Source organism: Podarcis raffonei, chromosome 7, assembly GCF_027172205.1.
Source record: "Podarcis raffonei isolate rPodRaf1 chromosome 7, rPodRaf1.pri, whole genome shotgun sequence".
Classification (NCBI taxonomy): domain Eukaryota; kingdom Metazoa; phylum Chordata; class Lepidosauria; order Squamata; family Lacertidae; genus Podarcis; species Podarcis raffonei.
Window position 1 is genome coordinate 11614348 of NC_070608.1, and position 16862 is coordinate 11631209.

The 16862-nt window shown below is 47.6% G+C and overlaps 1 protein-coding gene across 2 annotated transcripts in view; it reads left to right on the forward strand.

Annotated features, from left to right (window-relative positions):
* The first annotated feature begins 6114 nt into the window (after positions 1-6114).
* ADCY8 (adenylate cyclase 8) overlaps positions 6115-16862 on the forward strand; it is a 124351-nt gene continuing 113603 nt past the window's right edge. The window contains exon 1 of one of the 2 annotated variants that reach the window (XM_053395289.1): positions 6115-9114. In XM_053395289.1, coding sequence (XP_053251264.1) covers positions 8242-9114 — 873 coding nt within the window. In that variant the 5' untranslated portion in view covers positions 6115-8241. The remainder of the gene's footprint in view (positions 9115-16862) is intronic. The other variant, XM_053395290.1, reaches the window with a different exon arrangement.

Below are 16862 nucleotides of genomic sequence, written 5' to 3' on the forward strand. Positions count from 1 at the left end.
ATTCTGTGTAAGTGTCGAATGAAGCCACCTTCATCAGAACAATCTGTCATTGTTATTATTTTGGCAGGATAGCTACCAAGCAGAAATCATTGTGATTCATCCCAGATCACATGGATAGGAATACTCTATCCAATCACAAAACATTAATATAGAAAGAGTCGTTACGGTCTTTCCTTTACTGACTTGCTAATTTTCTTCATTACTCAGATAAGAAGACAACATTGGAATACATTGTCCAATTCTCTCTTTCTGTCTCAAAAGATGGAAGACTAGAATAAGGCATTCTTAGGAAAGTTAGAATATATTAAACTTCTGAATTAACTGCTCTGAGTATATGTTCTCCATAACTGCTATTGCCAACTCATTTAGCCTGGAGGGTGGAATCTAGTAAGGATATATTGCAACACACACACACACACACACACAGAGAGAGAGAGAGAGAGAGAGAGAGAGAGAGAGAGAGAGAGAGAGAGAGAGAGAGAGATATTGTTTGATAATTGAAGGAGTGCCATCCTAGACTGAACAGGTACATAAAGAACTACCATGCAGTACAAAAATGGAAATAAACCTCAACAAAATTAAGGCATAAGAAAAAGATTGGGATCAAAAGCCAACAGCAAACTAAGGGAGAAATCCTATGCACTAGAAGCTGGCATAAAGCAAGCAGGTGTAATTTGAGCCAGCATAAAATTGCACCAGATCCAAACCCTGTTCAGCAGCTGGGTTGCTGTTGCTTCCCTGCCTAAACCTGGCAGAGGGAAAACAAGTCTTAAAATAGTGTTCTATGCCAGTTTGCCAGGTCATGTAACCAAGCTGAACAGGCTTGCAATCCAACCTAATTCCCCAATCTCTGGTTCTGCTACACCAGGGGTTGGAAAGGCTTATCTTGCCAGGGCCAGATCGGTCCTGCGGAGATCCCTGTGTGTGCGCAGACGTGATTTTTGGCATCTGCGCAGATGCGATTTCTGGCACCACGGAAGCGAGTCCCTGCGCCGCACTGCGCCGGTTTAGCGCAGGGCACCAGCGGGCAGCTCAGTTCAGGGGTGGCTCCTGTGTCGGTCAAACGACGCCCACGGGCCGCTTCCTGCCCATGGGCCTTAGGTTGCTGACCCCTGTGCTACACCTTTGCCATGACCGTTTTGGAAGACCTGTGCTATCTGAGCCCCAGCTGACCTGGAATGAGCAAGTTATGTCAGTGTATCTTTGGCTGAGCCAGGGTTGGGGGTCTCAATGCTGGCTGAGTACAGCAGAGCTTGGAATCAGCTGGCTGAGCCAGAGACCAGCTGGATCCTTACCTGCTCATCCCAGTGGATCTTGTCACAAGATTACCCCCTGGTATAAATGCATGCAATATATTAAAAATAATTTAAATAAATCTAATGGCAGTGATGAATGAATGGTGTATAGCTATTTATATCCAAAGCAAGCAAGCAAACAATCTTCAGATTGAACAAATGTAGTTCATAAAGCATCACAAAGCACAAAAAAGTCACCAGACTAAATAGATACAGTGGTACCTCGGGTTAAGAACTTAATTCGTTCTGGAGGTCTGTTCTTAACCTGAAACTGTTCTTAACCTGAAGCACCACTTTAGCTAATGGGGCCTCCTGCTGCCGCTGCACCGCCGCTGCACGATTTCTGTTCTCATCCTGAAGCAAAGTTCTTAACCCAAGGTACTATTTCTGGGTTAGCGAAGTCTGTAACCTGAAGCATATGTAACCTGAAGCGTATGTAACCCAAGGTACCGCTATATAACCAATGGACTTTCACAAAGCACAAACACATTTCAGCCTTAGTCTTCCTGGGTGGTCTCTGCACTATGTACATGGAAAGGGCTTGGCATAAAAGGAGCTGTAATTCAACAAAGAATGAGCCATGTGTTGGATATACTGATAAAAAGCAGCAGCAGCACCTGTAAATGCAAAAGGATAATATTTTAAAATATTTGAATGAATGAATGAATGAATGAATGAATGAATGAATGAATGAATGAAAATTGGTAAAAATAGAATTGGAAGGGATCCCAAGGGTCATCTAATGCAACCCTCTGCGATGCAGAAGTCTCAGCTAAAGCATCCATGACAGATGGCCACCCAACCTCTGTTTAAAAGCCTCCAAGGAAGGAGAGTCCTCCACCTCTCGTGGAAGTCTGTTCCATTGCTGAACAGCTCTTACTGTCAGAAAGGTTTTCCAAATCTCCTTTCTTACAACTTGGTTTGAGTCCTACCCTCCAGAGCAGGAGAAAACAAGCATGCTCCCTCCTCCATGTGACAGCCCTTCAGATATTTGAAGATGGCTATCATATCTCCTCTCAGTCTCCTCTTTTCCAGGCTAAACATACCCAGCTCCTTCAACCATTGCTCATAAGGCTTAGTTTCCAGACCCTTGATCATCATGGTTGCTTTCCTGTACACACATTCCAGCTTGTCAACATCCTTCTTAAATTGTGGTGCCCAGAATTGGATGCAGTATTCCAAGTGTGGTCTGACTAAGGATGAATAGAGTGGTACTATTACTTTCCTTGATCTGAGCACTATACTTCTGTTGACACAACCTAGAATAGCAGTAGCTCTTCTTTTGCTGCTGCCTCACACTGTTGACTCATGTTAAGCTTGTGGTCCACCAAGACCCCTCGACCCTTTTCACATGTATTGCCAGGTGTCCCCCATCCTATATTTGTGCATCTGGTTCTTCCTGCCTAAGTGCAGAACCTTACATTTGTCCCTACTGAAATTCATTTTGTTAGTTTGCACCCACTTCACCAATCTGTTAAGGTCATTTTGAATTCTGATTCTGTCTTCTGTGACATTAGCTACCCCTCCCTGTTTGGTATCATCTGTAAATTTGATGAGCATCCCCTCAATTCCTTCATCCAGGTCTTTTATAAAGATGTTGAACAACAATGGGCCCAGGACAGAACCCCGTGGCACCCCACTTGTCACTTATTTCCAGGATGACGAGGAACCATTAATGAACATTCTTTGGGTTTGGTCAGTCAATCAGCTACAAATCCACCCAACAGTTACTTCATTCAACCCACATATTGCCAGCTTCCTCGCTGGGGGAGTTTGTCAAAAGCCTTACTGAAATCAAGATACACTATGTCCACACCATTCTCCTGATCCACTAAGTTTGTAATTCCATCAAAAAAGGAAATCAGATTGGTCTGGCATGACTTATGACCCATGCTGTGTCTTAGTAATAACAATAAGGTAAAGGTAAAGGTATCCCTGCCCGTACGGGCCAGTCTTGCCAGACTCTAGGGTTGTGCGCTCATCTCACTCTATAGGCCGGGAGCCAGCACTGCCCGCAGACACTTCCGGGTCACGTGGCCAGCGTGACAAAGCTGCATCTGGCGAGCCAGCGCAGCACACGGAACGCCGTTTACCTTCCCACTGGTAAGCGGTCCCTATTTATCTACTTGCACCCGAAGGTGCTTTCGAACTGCTAGGTTGGCAGGCGCTGGGACCGAACGACGGGAGCGCACCCCGCCGCAGGGATTCGAACCGCCGACCTTTCGATCGGCAAGTCCTAGGCGCTGAGGCTTTAACCCACAGTGCCACCCGTGTCCTCGTAATAACAATATCCTTTTCTAAATGCTCACAGACCGACAGTTGATTTAGCTGTTCTAGGACCTTCCCTGGTATCAATGTCAAGCTCACTGGTCGGTAGTTACCTGGGTCTTCCTTCTTCACCTTTTTGAATATGGGGCCAATATTTGCCCACCTCCAGTCTGTAGGAACCTCACCTATTTCTCAATAATTCTCAGAGATAATAGGCAAAGGCTCTGAAATTACATCCACAAGCTCCTTTAGTACCCTTGGATGCAGCTCATCAGGCCCTGGAGATTTGAATTCATTTAATGTAGCTAGGTGTTCCCTTACTACTTATTTTCCTATCTTGGGCTGCTTATCTAAACTTTGAGTCCCACACAAAAACATGGAAGATATTGTCCAACCAAGGGGGCACTCAAGGGATGAAATCTGCCTGTCCAATGCTGTCCTTGTGGGGGAAGCCAGACCTTCATAGGATGTGAAAGCTCTGTGATTTAGCTGCAGGTTCTATATACAGTATGTGTAAATGAAACCATATATCATAAAGACACCACAGTCTCTGCTGTGCCATGTTCCCAAAGGGAACTGTGTCCTCAGTTCACATCTTTCATAAATTGTCCCGGAGGATAGATAACAGGTCTAGAAAGAGCAAAAGGGTCACAATTTCCTCTCCTGGGAGAGGGAGACCAAGGAAGATTCAGTCCTTAACTCACGTTGGAATGGATCTAGATCCTCAGTTTCCTCCAGAAATGCTTGCAGCTCATCACCAATTACTGTACAGTGGATGCTCAGGTTGTGAACGTGATCCGTGCGGGAGGCACATTCGCAAACTGCAGTGTTCGCAACCTGCAGCGCTGCATCTGCGCACGAGCAGGTTGCGATTCAACGCTTCTGCGCATGCGCAACCACTGAAACCCAGAAGTAACCCGTTCTGGTACTTCCGGGTTTCGCGGGTCTGTAACCCGAAAAAACGCAACCTGAAGCATCTGTAACCCGAGGTATGACTGTATTCTCCCTAGCAACTTGTTTGAAAAGGAGGTATTTGTGGTGGTGTTGTAGTTGTTCCACAAGATCAAAGGCTGGAGACGTCTCCTGCATCTGGAGTTCCTTTAGTTCAAGGACAGGGAATCTGTGGCCTTCAAGATGCTGTTGGACCACAGCTCCCACTATCCCTGACCACTGTCCATGTTGACTGAGGCTGGTGGAAGTTAGAGTCCAACAATTTATGAAGTTCCACCAGTTCCCGCATCCCTGTTCTAGTTGAATGGCCGAGTACTGAACCTCGGACTTTCTGCATGAAAAGCACATGCTGTACCATTGCTCTCTAGTCCCTCCCCATGTTCCTTGTATACATGAATAAAAACCATGTATCTCATAAAGCGTGGAGGCTATGTACCTTATAATGTGATCTCTGTCATCACAGGCTGTAGCTCTATTACTCTTTGTACCCAAGCACATACTGTCCTTTTTTAAAGCACAGTTCTGTGTTTACTGATCCCTATATTAGTGGATCACGAGTGACCATTCAAAGTCAGAAGGTCAATTCCACAGATGCTGTTAGCCTAGGAAATGCCCCCCCTCCCCCATGGATGCTTGCCTTTTTCTAAGCGCCAAGAGGAATGACTGTGAGATGTCTTGCACAGTAGCAGTGACCCCAAAACCTCAGCATATTTTCATCCTTTGAATTAAAGCTTAACACACATTATTTCCAACAATGGAGGCAGTAATACTTCCAAATACCAGTTGCTAGAAACCACAGAAGGGGACCTGGGCTCAGGTCTGGCTTGTAGGTTTCCCAGTGGTTGGCCACTGTAAGAACAGGCTGCTGGACTAGGTGGGGCATTGCCTGATCTAGTTGGTTCTTCATAAGTTCTTACAGCCAACAGAGCTACCCAGCTAGAAAGAGTGAACAGCTGACCTCCTCTGTATGTGCAACATAGTGGACAGGATCAGGCCCTATAACTCACCCTGAAGTTGGGGGGCAGGGAGAACAAATGGAATCCAAAAACAAAGAAGACTTATTTTGTTTTCTGCAAGCTATAAGCCAGGTGTGCTGATGTTTGTAGTACTAATATTGATACAGTGGTACCTCGGGTTAAGTACTTAATTCGTTCCAGAGGTCCGTTCTTAACCTGAAACTGTTCTTAACCTGAAGCACCACTTTAGCTAATGGGGCCTCCTGCTGCCGCTGCACTGCCGGAGCACGATTTCTGTTCTTATCCTGAAGCAAAGTTCTTAACCTGAAACACTATTTCTGGGTTAGCGGAGTGTGTAACCTGAAGCGTATGTAACCTGAAGCGTATGTAACCCGAGGTACCACTGTAATAAATAGTAGTATTAGTAGTGATTTTGGAATCACTTTGAGAGCAGAGACTCCACGTCAGTGTGTCTTGCGATTTAGCGCTTCAGATTGCACCCTCTGGATAGAAAGCGGACTTTCCTTCCAAGTGAGCTCGCACTGGTTGCCTGTGGTCCTAAGCAGGGTGAGTGGAATCCAAGAGGAACTCCCTAGCCACTGGCTCATTCGGATCCATCCCTTTGGGGACAATGCGCGTGTCTTGGGGCTGCTGTTGTTGGGGAGGGGGGGAGATGGTACTTCTTTAAGTGGGCGCACAGGGGAGCGGGAGCAGTAGAGCCTGACGTCACTGGGCCATCAGCTGACCGAGCCGGGCTCTGCCTTTCCCAGTAGAGGCGGCGGCGGTGGCGGCAAGAGGAGCGCCCGCCGCGGCACCAGCTCTCCTGCGCTCCGGATTATCTTTTCCCTCGCTCGCTTGCTCTGATTCCACTCTCGGAGGGCTACCAGGAAATCGCGGCGGCGGTGGGCCAGAGCAGGACCCGAGGGCGCCGGAAATGCCCAATCGGCGGAGCTGCTATTAGCCCAGCTGCTGCCCAAAGGACGGATGGACGGATGGGGGGCGCGCGGAGCAGCGAGGAGTAAAGAACCCCCTCGGGTGGGGTAGGAGAAGCCCTCTGACTTTCCGGGTGCCCCAAACTCCTGCCATCCCGGGGCAGCTGCTCTGAAGGGCAGCCCCTTCGCCTCTCTTTCTTTCTTTTTTTTGGGGGGGGGCGCTCCTTGGATCTCATAAAGCATCCCCTCCCCTCGAGGAAGCGGCATGTTAGACTGAAGGCTCCGGTTAGGCTTTGGGGAAGGGGGAGAGGGAGAAGGAGGAAGGCTGGAGAGGGAGGGAGATCGGTTTAAAGCGGCGTGGGAAGCGCAATGAGGACCGTCGCCTAACCATTACGCGCCGCGCGCCAAAGAGATGTCCAGCCAGGCATCCCGCCGACGGCTCCTCTCTCCTCCTGCGGGGAAACTTGAAGTCGCCGAGCCGTGAGCCGCCAGCCACTGCATCCCCCACCCCGACTGCTTCCCTTCCCATCGCCAAGCCGGCCATGTCTCGCTGCTGCAAGTCTCCGATCTCCCGAAAGAAAAGGAAAACTCTTTGCATCTTCCTGCGCGGCTGGAGTTTCCCTGGATCGCTCTGGGCGCGCGCTTGGGAAGAGGCGACTCCGGGCCAGCCGCCAGCTCCAGCTCCCTTGACCTTGTCAGCTTCGCACCTCGCCTCCCGCTTGGACCACCGGCAGCCTTGTCAATTTCAGGAGTGAGACCAGCGCCCCGGTCGGGGTCTCCTTGGGCATTTCTCTCCCTTTCGGTTTCTAACCTCCTTCCCGTTTCAATCCTCTCGGTTCTTCCTCTTTGTGGCACGGATGGCTGATCCTGATAGGCGACTGCGCCGCGGATTATAGCAAACCAGCGATCACCTCTCTCTCGCCCTCACAGCTGCAGCTGTACAGATATATATATAAATATAAGTACCCGTGTGAAAGGAACAGATCTTCCATCAAGCTCCTAGAACCCTCCAGATGGTCACTTCCCTCTCCTAAGAAGTTGCATGATGTTGTTGTTGCTGTTATTAATGCACCTGTAATAGTCTACAATATATACAAATATATATATATATTTAAGGGAAACAACCACCCACCTATATCACTATTGCACAGGGCTCTCATTTTTCTTCTGCAAGAAGTCATATCCAATTGATAGACCACACGCTCTGGATTCAGTCCCTGCCGTTTCCAGTTGCAAGGATCTCCGCAGCAGGACTGGGAAGGGTTTGAACCTGGAACCTCAGAGAGCCAATCAGAGGAGGGAGTCCTCAGCTTTATGGACCAATGGTCTGGCTCGTCCTAAGGCAACTTCCAATATCCAGCAGTACGCCATGTTTTCTGAATGTAGGATGGGAGCCACCAACCTGCCCTCCTTTCGTTGGCTCAGTCTGAAGGGCACTTTTTGCCTCTCTGTGGGTATCTTTCCCCTCTTTGCCTTTGGATTCTGCGGCGCCAACCAGGGACCCACAAGGATGTGGCTTTGATTGCACTGGACTGGACTTTTGACCACGCCGTTAGCAAAAAGGGCCTTCTGTATCTCAATCTGCTCTCCCCCCCCACCGCCAGCTGTAATAATAACCTGGGGGGCAGGGTCAGATGCACTTTACAAAGCCAACCCCCCATGCAAAGGTCTATCCAGTGCCAAAAAGGCATGGGGAGTCCCCTTTCTTCTGCAATAATTGACTGACCCTTGATTCCCCCCAACCCCGCCAGCCAAGGGGGTAGGGGGCAGCCACCGCCTTTCAATGTGATACACCCTCCCTCTCCTGCCGCTGCTGCCGCCACCACCCCGAGCCACACGATGGAGCTATCCGAGGTGCGCTGCCTGAGCGACAGCGACGAGTTGTACACCATCAACCAGACGCCCCCTAGCAGCGGCGCTCGCTCTCAGCGCCTGCTGTGGCAGACGGCAGTCCGCCACATCACTGAGCAGCGCTTCATCCAGGAGTACAGCGGAGGGAAAGTGCTGGGCTCGGAGGAGTCCTTCCGCTCCAACCATTCCCACCATCCGCGGTCGGCAGGCAAGAGCCTTGGCGGCCACAACAATGGGGGAACCAAAGTCTTCCCGGAGCGTACGAGCAGCAGTGGGGACCTGGGCTTCCTGCACCTCGACTGCGCTCCCAGCAACTCGGACTTCTTCCTCAACTGGGGCTACACATACCGCGGTGTGATCTTCCCTACCTTGCGCAATTCCTTCAAGTCCCGGGACTTGGAGCGCCTCTACCAACGCTACTTCCTGGGCCAGAGGCGCAAATCCGAGGTGGTGGTGAACATCCTGGATGTGCTCACCAAGCTGACCCTCCTGCTGCTCCACCTCACCTTGGCCTCGGCCCCTATGGACCCCATCAAGGGCATCCTGCTGGGCTTCTTCACGGGCATCGAGGTGGTCATCTGTGCCTTAGTGGTGGTCAGGAAGGATACGACCTCCTACAACTACCTGCAGTACAGTGGGGTGGTCACTTGGGTGGCCATGGCCACACAGATCTTGGCTGCCGGCCTTGGCTGTGGTCTTCTTGGAGATGGAATTGGCTATGTGCTTTTCACGCTCTTCGCCACCTACAGCATGCTGCCTCTGCCCCTCACCTGGGCTATCCTGGCCGGCTTAGTCACCTCCGTTCTGCAGCTCGTCATGCAGATGGTGATCCCGAGGCAAACCATGACCTCCATCAACCAGGTATTTCCTGTGGGTTCATCCTTCTTTCTCTCCGAAGTCACCTTTAGTGGGGCAACTTGTAAGGACACATGTTCATCTCCTCCATGAGCTGGGTTACTAAGACAGCTAGACATCATCATTGAGTAAAGCTATCCTTTCTCATAATGGGTTGATTATATCCTAGCAAGGATGTGCTGGTACATTCATAATCCTGATTAATGCAAGAGGAATTACAGGTTCAGACATCTAGCTCTGTTTAGGGTGGGGAGAGGGAGGAGGCAGTGAGACCTTATGAGGAACGACACATAAAAGTTGGGTTTTTGTCATGATCAAACAACCCGTGTCATGGAAATCTAATGTCCTCCTCATTTTAGTCACTTAGATGGAGATGCAAATGGAAGGCTATATTGAAGAGCACCCATCCTTAATCTTTATGTTCATCTGCAATGCAACATCTGGCACCCAGATGTTGGATTGCAACTCCCATCTGCATCCCGACCTCTCACATATGTATCCCACTCTTCCCAAGGACCTCAGGACGTTCATTGCTCATGAGCTTGTCTCATGTCATCCTCACCACATCTCTGTGTAGTAGGTTAGGCAGAGAGGCAGCAGCTGGTCCAAAATTATCCAGGTCTGAGGAGTCTGAATGCAGGTCTCCTGTCCCAAGTCCACCACTGCACTCCTGGTCCAAGACCAGCTGTGTCCACTGCAACATTCCCTAGTGGGTCCTCCTTATTCTCCTCCACTTGATACTTGTACCAAGTGGTGATCTGGAGTGGATTTGGAGTTAAAAGAATCTACCTGGAAGCAGAATTTAGAAGGCGGTAGATATATTGATGCACCTGAATGTTTTGCAAAACACACACACAAGCTCATTGCAACCCTAAAATGCTGCTTTCAATCCCTGGAGCTATTTTGGCAACCATTCAGTGGACAAGGTTAATCAAGAAGGAGAACAGTTTCAGTTGGATATAGTGTACCTTTTCTTATTTTTGGATTCTTGGTTTCTGTCTGTATCGTGCTAATATGGAGCATATTGGAATACCACATCACCTTGCAGTGGGTGAGGTGTCAGTTTGCAAATCCCTAGCACTTGTGCATATCACACTTTTCAGTGGGCTTGACAATCTGCATTTGACACCTTCAAATCTGTCCTGATTGCATATCATGATGGATGAAGCAGGGAATGTAGCAATATATGCTTGGAGCCACCTGATGGGTCTGTGGTCAAATTAGCATCGAACCTTAGTTTCTGAGAAGTAAATCAGATCATCTCTCCATTAAATGACAGTGTTCACTGAGTAGTGCTGGTTTCTTAGTTTGTGGGCTGCTGTCGCTGAGGTGTTTTGTTCCCCCAACCCACTGCAAAACAGTATTCAATCTCAAAAAAAATAAAAATGCAGATCAAGCCAAATGGCTTTTGCTGGGGGTCCGGTTCTCTGTTTCTGCCACCTGGACAAAGGTTTTGAGTGATGAGGTCTCGAAAGAAGTAATTGTTATGTCGGTCTTGGCTCCTACCAGTTTCTACGTAATTTATCAGGGATTAATGATGGTGAACAGGGAGAGATCAGTCACTTTTATCATTTATTTGGCATACACGAGAGAGTCAGCTTGGTCACAGTGCTAAACTCTCAAATCCCCACTCAGCCATGAAAGTTACTGACTGATTTAGGGATGGTCACAGCCTCTCTGACTAACCTACCTCACAGGGTTGTGAGTAAAAAATTAGAGAGAAGAGCCACATTCACCACCTTGAGCTACTTGGGAAAAAGGTGGGATATTAATGCAACAATATAATACATAAATGAATCAGTTTTACCTATTCCTAAATTTGTTTTCTGAAGGCAGAAATATATTAAAAATTGAAACAAAAATCCATTTTCTTTTATTACAAGTTTCAAGATATATGTGGTACTTTTTTAAAAAAAAGCGTCTTCCCTCAAGTAAATAAATAATGCCAGCTGTATTTATAAAATAAACAAACTGGAAAGCTTGCAGGTCTAAGGATTATTTTGCTGTGTGACACAATGCAACCCAACATTTTACAGGGGCATGAGATCTAAAAAGTGGAAAGTCTCATCTGCTCTAGAAATTGTCTTGCTGATAGGAATTGACTTTATTTATTTATTTATTAAAAATCCAAGAGAAATGTTTTGTGCACTTAACAGGTTTGCGGGTGGGGCGAGCCCTTAAATACTTAGCAATTGCCTTTTAATACACAATTTCAGATTATTTTAGGTTCACAGTCCCCATTTTTTCAAAAGACTCTAGTAGCAGCTTGACCTGTAGCAGGAATTGACAAACAAAGGTGTTGTTGTTGTTGTTGTTTACAATCATGAGAAAACCTCATCACCTGTTGTAAGACATAGTTGGCAGCCCTTTTGACACATGCCTTTTAGTCCGAAGAGAGAACCCAGAACAGATCATTTGGTTTAGGAAGCATTGGAGGAGGGGGAGACGGAAATGATTTATGGACTAATAGTTTATTGACACCTAAGATTGCTAGAGCTCCGATCCTAGATCCTGTTTTCAGTGCCAAGGGCTCAGCAATGGAATATGTGTTGGCAGCAGTTTTGAAGAAAGCACCTCTGAGCAAGTTCAGAGTGTATTTTACCACTGAGCCCTGGAAGCCTACAAACATCTGAGAGAACGGAGTCCAGTACAGCTCAGAGGGAAAAGGCATTTTCATTAGGCTTGTGATCCCATTTCTGTCATTTTTACAAACTGGATCAGAAATGGGACTAACTTTCTTATGCTCTAGCAACCTCTCAAATCAAAGCTGGTACCTTCAGATCAATCTCTCCTATGTCTTATTTAACTCTCATTTCGACAGAACACAGCAGCGTGCAATAACTGGACAGCCTTTTAGGAATCGGTTTGGTATATCCCCTTCTTTAGAATAGAAGAATAAGAATATCATTTTGAGACTTTACTCCCCTATTCTCATTTCTAGTTTCCTTGGTTCTACTCCTTCACAGTCGTTTTTCCACAGCGTTTGTGCACTCTGTGATAGTTATAGCCAGGATTGGCAACAGAAGCTGACCAAGTCAGGCAAATGCCAAGGGCAGAATGCAAAGTGGGTGAGCTGGATGGCATTAGACTGACCACCTGGGCTTTCAGTCCACAATAGTCCAGACTTGACTGATGGGTCAGGGAAGGCGTTGCCCATTTTTGTTGTGATCTGATACCTTGTTTCAGCAATACAAATTTTGAGTGCCTGTACCTGGCGTCTGGGGATGCGGGTGGCACTGTGGGTTAAACCACAGAGCCTAGGACTTGCTGATCAGAAGGTTGGCGGTTCGAATCCCCATGACAGGGTGAGCTCCCATTGCTCAGTCCCTGCTCTTGCCAACCTAGCAGTTCGAAAGCACGTCAAAGTGCAAGTAGATAAATAGGTACCGCTCTGGCGGGAAAGTAAATGGTGTTTCCGTGCACTGCTCTGGTTCACAAGAAGTGGCTTAGTCATGCTGGCCACATGACCCGAAAGCTGTATGCCGGCTCCCTCAGCCAATAAAGCGAGATGAGCACCAAACCCCAGAGTCGGCCGTGACTGGACCTAATGGCCAGGGGTCTCTTTACCTTTTTACCTGGCATCTGAATACAGGAACTCACAAACAGCCAATGAATCTGAAAGACAAAAGGAAGCACTTCTTGCTATTGCAGTGCATGGATAAAATATGGAACTCACCCCCACCGGAGGCAGTGATGAACACCAACATGGGTGACCTTAAAAGGGAGGAAAGTACTGATGCACACAAGTCCTGCTTGCAGGTTTTCCACAGACGCCAGATTGGCCACTGCAAGAATAGAGTTCTGGATTAGATATGCCTTTGGCCTGAAGCAGCAGGCTCTTCTTATGATCCTAGGCTTCTGCTTGCTGCACAGAGAGAGGGCAAGCACAGGGATGTAGGGATCTGCCATACATCTCACCTGACTCCTGCTCTAGCTAGCTAGCAGAGGACAGGCTGGGGAATGAACCAGGGACCTTCTAAATTGTAAGGCAGATACCCTGCCACTGCTGGGATGCAGTGCGAGAGCTCAGAGAAGCAGTGGTGGCTGCTGCTTGACCAGTCCCCCCCCCCCCAGCACAGAAACCGTTGCTTGCTCGCCCTCTCTTTTTGGGTGGTGCGGCACAGACGATTGGAACATCTCTCTGTCCAGCAAGAGAGAAGTGAGTGCTTACAGTATCTCCACTGTCAGAGGAATTATACTTCTCCATATCAGTTGCTCGGATCACAAGTGGGAAAGTCCGGTTGCATTTGGGTCCCTCTTACAGGAATACGGTTGGCTATGTTGAGAACAGCATGCTCTTCTTGTGTGTCTAAAAGGGCATTCGTTTTGATTTTGTTTGTGGCTGCCCTTGAGACAGACCCAGAAACTCCAGTGGGTGCAGAATGCCGTGGCGAGACTCCTTACGGGGTCCTCGCTGTGGGATCACATTCAGCTGGTGCTATACCAGCTGCACTGTCTCCTGGTGGAGTACAGGATCAGGTTTAAGGTGCTGGTTTTAACCTTTAAAGCCCTATACGGCCTAGGACCCTCGTACCTACGGGACCGCATCTCCTGGTATGTCCCATGGAGGACCTTACGGTCTTCAAACAAAAACATCTTGGAGGTCCTGGGCCACAGGGAGGTTAGGCTGGCCTCAACCATAACCAGGGCTTTTTCGGCTGTGGCTCCAATCTGGTGGAACGCTCTGTCCCAAGAGACTAGGGCCCTGAGGGACTTAACATCTTTCTGCAGGGCCTGCAGGACGGAGCTGTTCCACCAGGCCTTTGGCCAGGGCACAGCCTGACCCTCTCCTTTGGCAATCCTCACAGAACTCTAGCCCAATGGTTGCCATTAATTTGATTTTGAATTGATTTTAAAATGAATTGATTTTAGAATGCTGTTTTACTTTTATTGTTGTTAGCAGCTCTGAGCCCAGCTTTGGCTGGGGAGGGCAGGATATAAAATTATTATTATTATTATTATTATTATTATTATTATTATTATTATTATGAGAGGGGCGATCAGAAAAACCCCACTGGAAGGAATGGCTGTTGGAATCCTGAACAGATGACGTTCCTCCTCTGTTGGAGGCAGTACACCTCTGGATCCCAGTTGCTGAGAAACACAAAAGCAGAGAGTGCTGTTGTGTTCAGGTCCTGTTGTCAGGCTTCCTATGGGTATCTGGGTGGCTACTGTGAGTTCAGGACCTCAGCCTTGATGGGCCGTTGGCCTGATCCAGCAGGCTCTGCTTAAGTTCTTATAGTGTACCTTCCACCCTTTGAGCTGGTAGAGGTGGTATCAAATGTGGTCTTGAATATATCCTGGTTATTCTGGGGGATTTCAACACCTCGTGTCCCTCACCTGCTGTAAGTCTGGATTGCCTGAGTGAAAGCACATGGCTCCAATCGAGCTTGGATGATACGTTGTGAAGTACTGGAAGTGCGGGACGCGGGTGGCGCTGTGGGTTAAACCACAGAGCCTGGGACTTGCCGATCAGAAGGCCGGCAGTTCAAATCTTCACAACGGGCTGAGCTCTCGTTGCTCGGTCCCTGCTCCTGCCAACCTAGCAATTCGAAAGCATGTCAAAGTGAAAGTAGATAAATAGGTACCACTCCGGCGGGAAAGTAAACAGCGTTTCCGTGCACTGCTCTGGCTCGCCAGAAGCGGCTTAGTCATGCTGGCCACATGACTTGGATGCTGTACACCGGCTCCCTCGACCAATAAAGTGAGATGAGCGCCGCAACCCCAGAGTCGGCCATGACTGGACCTAATGGTCAGGGTTCCCTTTACCTTTACCTTTACTGGAAGTGCCTAGTCTTTCTTGTTCTGTTAAATGCTTTAGGGTTGTGCAGGATGTGGACAGGCTCTTTGGAGAGGATTTGCAGGTGCAAACATTGCTCTTTCTGGCTGCTGGCAGTTGCCAGAGTGGGATTGGCCGCTGGGTGATGAAGATAACAAAACATGGGTAGCCAAGGTGATGTGAGATGTTATTAGTATTCGTGCCAAAGGCCCTGGTAAAGAGGTTCTGTATAATGAAGATGCCAGATGCACCTATGCTGGGAGGGAATTCCACAACTAAGGGGCTGCCAGAGCAAATGTCCTCTCCTGGGCTGCCACCACCTGAACCAAGTCTGCTGTCTGCTGATTTAAAACCCAGGAGGGCCTGTAGGGTAGGATGAGGTCTCTCAGGTATTTGGGGCCGAAGTCATCTAGGGCTAAGTCATGCAGGGGGTGGAGGCCCCCATGTCCTTGATGGGGCAAGACCATTTCTTAGGAAACACCTGCACCGTGCCACAAATTTTAGTATCTTCTAGCCAATTTGCTACAACTGGTTTCTTATCCACCTGATGCCAAACCTGGTTTTCATAGCAATACAGCTTGGGCTATCCTCGTAGTTGCTTGCACCAGGAAGGTGGATGCACGCTGTGTTTCATCCCAGCTTATTTCCCCAGACCACTCAGCAGATTTGATCACGCTAGATCTCAATTCAGGAGGCGGCGCTGGGAGCCTCTGCTCCACCCTGCAGCTGTTGTGACTCCCATAAACCTTAATAGGATTATCTTATTATGACTAGACTGGTGTAGATAGCTGTCTCGGTGTGTCTGAATTCAATGTCTTCCCACACCCACAGCTCAGACATTTCCCAAGGAAAAGTAAGTGATGATTCAGTCCCAGAGTAATTTGTACATATTGGTTTCCTGATAACTCTTAGCTTCTAGATTTCAACCCAGGCAGTAGATCTGGTGGGTGTGCATTCCTGCACACAGACTATGTAAGTAACTTGCGGAATTTACTCTCATAGGGTTTCCCCTCCAAAAAAATATATATATCCCTCTCTTGTAATACTAGAAACCCAGGGTCATCCAGTGAAAATGAAGGTTCAGGAGAGACAATAGGAAGTTCTTCTTCACACAGTGCATAGTGAATGCAATACCACATGACATAGGAATGACCGCCAACTTGGATGGCTTTAAATTCATGGCGGTTAAGGCTTTCTGGGAAATGATATATAATGAATTGAAAAAGGTATTTAAATATACCTTCTTGAAGAAACCAGAGGCCTTTCTCTTGGGCATGGTCGGCCAAGTGGTGCCAAAGAAGGACAGAACATTTTTTATGTATGCTACAACAGCAGCAAGAATACTCATCGCAAAGTATTGGAAGACGCAAGATTTACCCACTCTGGAAGAATGGCAGATGAAACTGATTGACTGTATGGGATTGGCAGAAATGACTGGCAGAATCCGTGACCAGGGAGAAGAGTCGGCAGAAGAAGATTGGAAAAAATTTAAGGACTACTTACAGAAATATTATAAAATTAAGGAATGTTGAATGATGCTGGATTGAAATTGAGTGGTTTCTAGCTGTAATGATATAAAGGAATATGGAAAAAAAGGGTTTGGATAGAAAACAAGGTGTTATTATAAGCTGTAATGCTTTAAGTTAAGGATTTGCTGAACAAATAATTTGAAATGGAATACAAGAAGGGGAGGTATGAGGAGGTCAGAGAAATATGTTATTGAAAAGTATGTATTATGATCTATATGTTTTTTTTTTAGTTTTTTTGTTTGTTTTTTGTTTGCATAAAAAATTGAAAACTTTAATAAATATCTTTAAAAAAATAAATAAATTCATGGCGGTTAATGGCTATCAGCAGAGATGGGAGGGTTATACCTCTGGTGTCAGAGGCCACACGCATCTGAATTGCAAGGTGCTGGGGATCGTGATTGCTTTTGCACACAAGTCAGACTCGTAGCCTTCCCAGAGGCATCTTC